This window comes from Arachis ipaensis, chromosome B05 (assembly GCF_000816755.2).
Source record: "Arachis ipaensis cultivar K30076 chromosome B05, Araip1.1, whole genome shotgun sequence".
Lineage (NCBI taxonomy): Eukaryota > Viridiplantae > Streptophyta > Magnoliopsida > Fabales > Fabaceae > Arachis > Arachis ipaensis.
This window is the reverse complement of record NC_029789.2, coordinates 122,059,048-122,068,530: the sequence shown is the minus strand read 5'-3', so window position 1 is coordinate 122,068,530 and position 9,483 is coordinate 122,059,048. Positions and strand designations below refer to the sequence as shown.

General features: G+C 37.0%; 1 protein-coding gene across 1 annotated transcript; it reads right to left on the bottom strand.

The window, feature by feature from the left end:
- LOC107640993 lies at positions 5,493–7,021 on the bottom strand. The gene is made up of 2 exons (XM_016344500.1): positions 6,873–7,021; positions 5,493–6,750 (listed from the first exon to the last, which is right to left on the bottom strand). Exons 1-2 carry the CDS (start codon positions 7,019–7,021, stop codon positions 5,493–5,495), a joined length of 1,407 nt encoding a protein of 468 aa, XP_016199986.1.

Below are 9,483 nucleotides of genomic sequence, written 5' to 3'. Positions count from 1 at the left end.
AGAAAAATAATGGACTATTTATACAATGTGCTATTGAGTTACAAAATAAACATCTTTCTATTATATAGAATAACCATTCGAGTACTAAGATAATAAACATCTCTTCAAAAATTTAAGCTAATTTTGGGTTCACCAAGAATCGAATTCCTTTCGGATCTAATACTCTAATATCATATCATGATACCATTCATCCAAAAAGTTTCAGCTGATAAAAAAAGATAATACTAATAATTATATATCTAATACTCCCTAAATTTTCATTGTACACATTATAACATTGGCTCCTCATACTTTTCTAATTTAGATATAACATTCACCATCTATCTATAGCATTTGACATATTGCAGGGGCCCCATGCATGATGTCGTTTACTAATTAGATTTTCGCTACGTGTATTTGAGTGATTTGGTCTCTATGAATTATTGGTGCTCTACTTAAAGAAATGGCAAATAGAAATAAATTAAATTATATATATTTATATATAATAAATATATAATTGTTTTATTAATTTTTTGCAAATCGATAGTGGTTCGATATCGAATGATTTGGGATCAAAATCTACTCTTTTTTATAGGTACCAATTCTATAAATGTATCAAAATTTCTCCCATTAGACGAGTATTGACATGGGAAATAAGTTTGAAAAATGCCAAAAAGATAAAAGAAGAGTAAAAAGAAAGATTCGAAAAAGTAAATTGACTGGAATTAAAATGGTTTGCATTGAATTTAAACAAAGCAGTAAAATACATTCGACTTAATCAAAGGACTTTTGATATAGAAATTAAAGATGCTGAAATGTGAATTGGACAAAGAAATTAAACATTGTTTGAAAGATAAATTGGATAGAAAAAGTAAAGTTTTATAGAAAATGTAAATGAAAATTTAAAGGTAATGGAAGGAACCCTACAGAAATTGAACTCGAATGCAGACTCAGAAATTCGCTGGGGATCTGAGTGTGCTTGAGTGTATTTCTGAAGAAAAGTTCCAACCCTTATTTCCTAAATCTTACTAATATTTATAACACAAATCTGTAACCGATCCTTAATTGCACAATGCTGCCTTTTGCTAATGAACGTTACCAATAAATTTCCAATTCAGAAAAAAGCTCTCAACTTTCTTCTTAGTGTAACCGCTCGATTCTCTATTTTGAAAACGCCATTCGATCCTCTATTCGAATTCTTTTCCCAATTCATTAAGGTGTCAAAATCGAGAACACGTCAGATAACTTCCATTTAACATTGGTACGTGTGTCTTTTCGATTTCTGCTCCCTTCTTAACATCTCTCTAATATTTCGAATTAGCTTATCCTTTCGAAAATATTTCTCGACCAACAAATTTCTCCCTAGGATTAATGTGTTTACTTTCAAAACCACTCGTTGGAAGATGAAACACTTAATCCTAATTCAGTTTCCAATCACTTTAACTGGCCATAGTTACCATTTACCTTCTCCATTAATTATGGCCCGTTTGACACATTTCCCATGGCTTGCGCTTTCTCTCTCCACCACTTCGCCTTCTTCGCAAAGTTACCTCCTTTCTCTTTGAATTTCCTCTGTAATAACGGCTACAATGAAATTTCCTTTATATTCGACACTTGCATCGTTATCCAATCTTTCTCGAATTCTTATTTCTTCAATTTCTCTTGCATTCTGTCTCCCTACAAAACTTTTATTCTTCAATCTTCACAACCACCGGCTCCTCCAGCTCTTCACATTTTGAATCAGGTCAACGACCCTATAATCCTTATTCCCTTTACTGTGGGTGAAGACATCCATTGTTCCATTGGTCCCATCGAGAATCTGGAAAGGGCAAACAAAAAACTCCCTTTCTTCCCCAGTGCTCAGGGAGAAGACTTGTTGACCAATCAAGACCTTGATATCTCCTTCATCACCAACCAAAAACCCTTTCATAACAACCCTAAAACCACTCCTCGAGGAATTAACTTCACAGCCTGGTATGAACGCCTTGCCCCATCGAAGAGCGCTGCTTGGGAGCTCTCAGGATTCAGGATCTTCTAAGACTTTTCCACTTTTTTCCCTCGACACTCCCTTGGATGATCAAAGCTGTGACCTTTTTTTGGAACAAGACTTCCAATAATTTTCACCTCCCTTGTGGGATGATTGGTATGTCACTTCTAGATGTGGCTGCAATTACAGGACTCCCGATTAATCCTCCCGACTTCACCTCTAACATGCAGCCTAGGCAACAGTACAACATTGCCCCCACAACTTCCTATAGTGACTTTATTATTCATCATATGGGTGCAGAAGGCACTCCCATCACAAATGATGAACATGTGGCATTTCTATTTTGTTGGCTAAATGCAATTGTCTTTTGCTCTCGAAGTGTCCAAATGTCAAAGTTTTTTCTTCCTCTGGCTGCTCTGCTTCATGAAGGGAACACCTTAAACTTGGCCAAATTTCTTCTGGGACACATTTTCGAAGAACTTGGCCAGTTTGTCAATTGTCTTCGAAACAACTATCTAATCAGCACAAGGGTCCTCTCTGGCTTCTCCAACTATGACTCAATGCCATTTTTGAAAAGTATATGACAAAGCATAGCGGTGGTGCTACCGACAAACAGCACATTGAAGGCTTCCGATTGGCTAATTTCAAGCCAAATTTTCCAGAAGCGCAATCAGACGAAGGCCAATTTTGGACTGTCTTTTCTCTTTTTCAATCTTGCAAAGACTTTCACAATGTGGACCTCAATTTCACCCCCTTTTTGCGTCGAAATTGTGGTCCTGCTTGGCTCGAATGCGTCCTCTTTTCCAACGATTCTGAAGAAAATGAGCTTGCAAACAGAAATTGGGTAAATCTACTGGCAGTACATGTAATTCCCACAGGGCTTCCTCAGCATAAAAAGCAACGCTTCAAGGTAACTCTGTATGCCCCTCATTACACAGCTAGGCAACTTGGCTTCTCACAAGCCATCCTGACTCCTCTCCCCAGAAATAGCAGGCCATTTTGTCATATTACTTTGGCTTCAAAGAAAGAACTCAATCTCTGCCTCTTAAAAAATCAACAACAAAAAGAAAGCTACAATCACCTTGTTTATGATCGAAGCTCCTACATCACACAATCTTGCTCCGATTGGTGGACTGCTTACTATTCTAGGTACAGTCGTACCTTTGAAAAAATCAAACGCTCTGTTGTCCAAGCAGTCCCTGCTGTTGAGGGTTCTCCAAAGAGAACTCAAAAAAGAAAAGCTGAAACCACAGCTTCTTCACGCCAACCACTAAGGAAAAGTCGACGGACACTATCAAAGACTTCTAGGAAGGTAACTATATTCATATGATTATTCTTTAACTGAAATTCTCCGATAATCACATTCACTCGTAACTCTTTTAATGTCAACCTTTCTTTAGTTACAATTACAACCGTCGAGTGGGAGCTCTGATGAAAGTGAGCCATCTATTCAGAATATCCTTGCTGCATCCTCACAATCGGAGGATACAATTGTTTCTGATTCAGGCTCTCAATTAGTTCGAAGAACAAGACCCATTCCGATAACTTTATATCATTTTAACATATATTTTAATTTAATCACAATAAATCTCGACTTATTGTACCTTACATTCTAGCCTGTTACTGTTGCACAATCAATCAACTCATTTCTGGCACCTGATCACCCACATCAACAACAACAACAAGACCTAGGACAGACCACATCTCATTCATTAATCCAAGCCACAGAGTCTGTTTAGCCTCTCCAAGTCGCCTTTTCAATTCCGACTAGGACACAGGTAGTCGACTTAACAAAGGATCACATTCATCACTCTCCAACATAAACTTTGATCCTTGGACATGTCTCTCCAACCAACCAGGCTGCGCTTTCTGCTGAATATCAAGTGGCCTCTGATTTTGACTCCCCCTCTCGAGTCACTGAGACTACTACTTCAGATTCTCCATCTAGAGTTCTGAAAACCTTTCCTTTTCCTCAAAAAACCTCCAGTCCTCCTCAACAAGCTGAGCTCCAACCTCTCCTTGGTCAAGGATCCGGAGACTTGGGTGTTTCTACCGGATCTACAAATGTCACCTTAGTTAACCTGGTCACCATTCTAAATCAAGCTATTCAAGAAGACCAAGTACCTATTTCTACCCCTATACTCATTGGTCCTTCTACATTATCTGGTCCTTCATCCGAGCTGAATGTTAATGCTTGAGAACAACTTCTATCACTTCTCAAACTCCTGGACCATCCAACCATCGAATAGACCAATGATGCAGCCCTAAACAAGCTTTTGTCTGATCTTTTGAATTCACTATTTGAACTTAGGTTCCAACCCCACACTCTACCATAATCAATCAATACAAACAAATTGCCAACAAAAGCGTAACTACCCAGGAAAAACTTTAAGAAATCAAAGATGAGGTGGCTAAACTCAGAACTGAATCAGAAAACTATACTTCATCCCTTTAACCAATCAAAGTTTCCAGTGAAGAATTCGATTTGAGAATTTCTTAGGCTGTTTTCGTGCAAGCTCACTATGATAAGGAAGAGAGAAAATTTGAAGCAGAATTGGCTCAAATTAATGAAAAACTTGCCAAAATTTGAAAGAGAAGAGCTGATATAGCTATACCCTTAGCCACTGCCCAACAAGAGCAACAACAACTTGTGCAATAAATCGTTTCTATTGAGGCCAAATAAGAAGAATGTGAGAAACAACTTGACAAGGCCCAATATGAAGAATTCAGGCATGCTGAAATACTTTTAGTTCTGGACAATGAAAGGGTAAAGCTACGCTCAGATTTAGCAAAACTTATGGCACCTTACATTTCTTCACCTTAGATTTCATTACTTGTAATGGTTCTCTTTGTTTTCGGACTTATGCATTTTAATTTTAATTCAGCAAACAATGATATTACTTTAAATACTTTCCATTAATCGAATGGATTATATTTCCTGATTCGATATCCTTGATTCGATATGCATTTATAGAATATAATCCTATCACTTGGAAAGGGTATTCCCAAGTATGGGACCATTTGCCAAGAACTCTCGATTTCTTTTCCATTGGCAAGATAATTTTTGCAACCAACTACCTATACTAAAGTATTTCTCTTTTATTCGACAATTGTAATTTCGAGCAACACTTTCTTTTTGTCGAATCATATTTTCAAGTGCCAATATTCGCTCTGAATCTAATTCATTCAGCTCGTCAAACATTGCATTCCAATAATCATCAACTGCCAAATCGTTTTGTTTTGACACCCTCAAAGTATTCAAATTGATTTCCAACGGTATCATAACATTATGGCCATATACTAATTTATAAGGCGACGTACCTGTTGACCCTCTTGGTGAATTTTGATAAGCCTATAGTACTTGACTTAACGTTTCATGCCAAGTTCGAGGTCTATTTCTGATTTGTTTTTTAATCAAACTTATCAAAATTTTATTTTCCGCCTCGACCTGTCTATTAGCCTGTGCATAATAGGGGGTTGAAGTAACCATACTGATATTCCTCGAAGCTGCAAAATTCTTGATTCGCTAACCAGTAAACATAGTCCCTTGATCAGTGCTCAATGTTTGAGAAATTTCAAATCGATGGATTATATATTCCTCAAAAAAATCTATTATTTCATTTTGTGCAACTTCTATTAAAGGAACTGCTTCGACCCACTTTTTGAAATAATCAATTGCTACCAGGATAAATTTATGATGTTTTGATGAAGAAGGGTGAATCAATCCACTTAAATCCAAAGTCCAACCTCTAAACGGCCATGGCTTTATAATCGAATGTAACTCAGATGTTGGGATCTGTTGTATCAAACCATGCTTTTGACATTCCTGACACGCCTTTGCATATTCGATACAATCTTTGATCATGGATGGCCAATATACATGATTGCGATATAACACCCATTTCATCTTCTTCCCAGCCTGATGAGTACCACATATCCCTTTATGGACTTCGCCCAAAGCAATGAATTTATCATTTTGCCTCAGGCATCTCGACAGAGTTCCATCGATTCCCTTTTTATACAACTCATCAGCCATCAAGACAAAATTTATTGCTTGTAATTTTACCTTTTTGTCGACTGGGATGCTGGGATTCTTTAAATATTCAGCAATAAGTTTTCTCCAATCATTGTCTTCCCATTCACCTATACACAAAGCTTCCCTTTTATCCGCAGGCACTAAAATTTTATGGATACTGTCCAGTTTTCTTAAAGTTTCTGGGCCGATCCTATACCTCGAAGCAATTTGGGCTAACTCATTAGCGACCTCATTATGAATCCTTGGGATATGAACCAAAGAAACTTTTCGAAAATAGGTTAACAACTTCCAAGCCGTTGCCAAGTATTTTTGCAACTCCTCATTATTACATTTAAACTCTTTCCATAACTGCTTAAGGACTAACTGAGAGTCCCCTAGGATTTGGACTTCTAAAGCCCCTTTTCCAATCAAGATTTCAAGACTCAAAATTAAAGTTTCATACTCTGCCATATTATTCGAGTAAGGATATTTTAACTCGAACAGGAATTCTGATGGAATCCCTTCTGGTGAGATAATAAGAATTCCAACTCCTGCACCATCTTTGTGCTTCGATCCATCAAAATATAACTTCCAATAATCGACTTTAATGTCGAGTACATTTGCCCCCTGGTTATTCAGATTGTTCGAATTATCAACTAGAAAATCTGCAATGACCTGACCTTTCACAGCTTTTATTGGGACATATTGCAAATCGAACTCTGTCAAAGCGAGCATCCATTTCCCTAAACGTCCTCGTAACATTGGAAAACTTAACATATACTTGATGAGATCAGTTTGTGCTACAACTTTTAATGATTTAGCCACCATATAGCATTTTAATTCATACAAGCATAATATAGGGACAAACACAATTTTTCTATCGGAGAATACCTTGTCTCAATATCAGTCAAAACTCGACTAAGGTAATAAACTACCCGTTCATTCCCATTCTCATCATCTTGAGCTAGCATACACCCAATTGTGTTTGGAGATGCTGCAATGTACAATTTTAAGGGCTCATGTGGATGAACATTCGCCATAATCGAAGCCTTTGATAAATAAGCCTTTATGAATCGAATGCCTGTTGATGCTCGTTTGTCCATTCGAATTGTGAATCACTCTTTAGTTTCACTAAAGGTGCGAACACTTTTGTTCGATCAGAAAGATTTGAAATGAACATTCTAAGATAATTTACTTTATCCAAGAACGATTGCACTTCTTTTGTCAATTTAGGTGCAGACAATGCTAATATTGCATCAGCCTTACTTTTGTCGATTGCAATCCCTTTTTTATAAACTACAAAGCCTAGGAAATTTCCAGGCGATACACCAAAGGCACACTTTAAAAGATTCATTTTCATCCTTTTTTTCGCATAGTAACAAATGCTTTCCTTATATGATCAATATGTTGATTCACCAAAATTGATTTGACCATAACGTCATCAATATATACTTCCATAAATTTTCCGATATACTCATGGAATATAACGTTCATTGCTCGCTAGTAAGTTGCACCAGCATTTTTCAAACCGAAAGGCATAACCACCCATTCATAAGTGCCTAATGCCACGGGACAACGAAAGTTAGTTTTGGACACATCATCCTATGCAATGAAGATTTGATTATATTCTGAATAACTGTCCATAAAACTTAAAATTTTATTTCCCGCTGTAGAATCGATTAACATATCTGCGATTGGCATAAAATACTCATCTTTCGGCGTAGCATTATTCAGATCTCTAAAATCAATGCACACTCTTAACTTTTCATTTTTCTTCATTACAGGAACAATATTCGAAATCCACTCAATATAACGTGCAGTTTGAATAAACTTTTCTTTAATCAACCGTTATATTTCTTCCTTAATCTTTTGATTTATTTCTGGAGCAAAACGATGAGGAATCTGCTTTACAGGTCGAGCATTTTGTTTCAATGCTAATTGATGTTCTACAAGAGAACGATCGAGACCAGGCATATCATGATAATCCCAAGCAAAACAATCTTTAAATTCATGTAAAAGATGAAAAAGCTCAGTACGAAAAGGGTCTACAAGATCTTTACAAATATAGGTGATTCGAACATCACCAAGAGACCCTAAATTAATTTCTTCTAGGGGATCTTGAGATTCAAACCCTTTTAATTGTTCCTCATCTTTTACTGAATATTTTTCGAAACTCAAAGGTTCTAAATCATAGATGCAATCAAAAGAGAAATCAACAGATTCATTATAAATAAAACATACTTGATCTTTTGCTGGATTAACAACAGCTTTATTTTCAATACAATGAACTTCCGCTATTAGATTAGTAGTTCGACTAACAACACCATTTGCATTATACAATGAAGAAAAACTTAAACCATGACTAAACTCGATTGAAGATATCGAGTTGTTACAACTAAGAAAAGAACTTGCATTTCTAAATGATTCCACTTCATCAGAGGAACCACCTTTATTTTCCATAGAAGAGAAATTACTTAAATAATTTTTTAAAGTTACCAGGTAATTCGAGACATCTTGAACATGGTCCATGGGGCAATGCCTCAGAATCCTTAAGATGAACAATCTCAGCCAATTGGGATCACATTCAGATGTGGATGGCACAACTTCACTGTTAAACCTTCTGAAGATAAGTAGCAGCCCTCGCAGTTATAAGAATTTAATGCCCTGTCAACATTCAAAGGCTTCAGTTTTGGGCTATACACCCTGAAATCGACATGTAACTATTCGACATATAGATTCGAATCTGCCTTAACCACTTCAGGTTTGCCATCCTTTGTCCAAAGGAGGACACTTTGATGCACAGTAGATGGTACAGCCCCAACTCCGTGGATCCAGTCCCAACCCAATAAAGCATTGTAACTTGCTTTTGATGGCACCACAACAAACACAGTGTTCCGTTCAGATGACCTCACCTTCACCCCCAAAGTAACCAGACCTTTTGCAGGAGTAGAATAACCACTAAAGTCTGTTACAGCAATATTGGTGGGGACCAAATCATCAGGATGCTTACCAACCTTCATTAGTATCCTTTCCGGTAAAAGACTTCTTGCTAATCCACCATCGATCAAGACTTTATTTACTTTAATCCAACTCAATGTAGTAGTAATATGAAGTGGACGAAGATGAGACTTATTTTTCAGTGGGTCTCAGAAAATACCCCGATTCATCATCATATCGGATAAAAGAAAATGCTTCTTCAGCATCCATGTCATAATCTTCCTCGGGATCGCCTTCATACTCGCCCAAATATTCAGTTGGAATAATAGAAATAGTTCCAACCATCTCATCATCTCCTTCCTCAAAATATTCCTCATCCAAATCGGCCTTCTTGACTTTGTCGATCCCTGAAGTATGAACTATTGCCTTGCCCTTCTCCAATTCCGCAGGGGAAGGAATATTTTTCTGGCATGTTTCCCCATCATAAGGAAAAACAATCCGGAAATGTACCAAAGGTGTTGCCCCCTTGCCTTTGTCAAACTGAGGCTTTTTATTTCGATGAAAA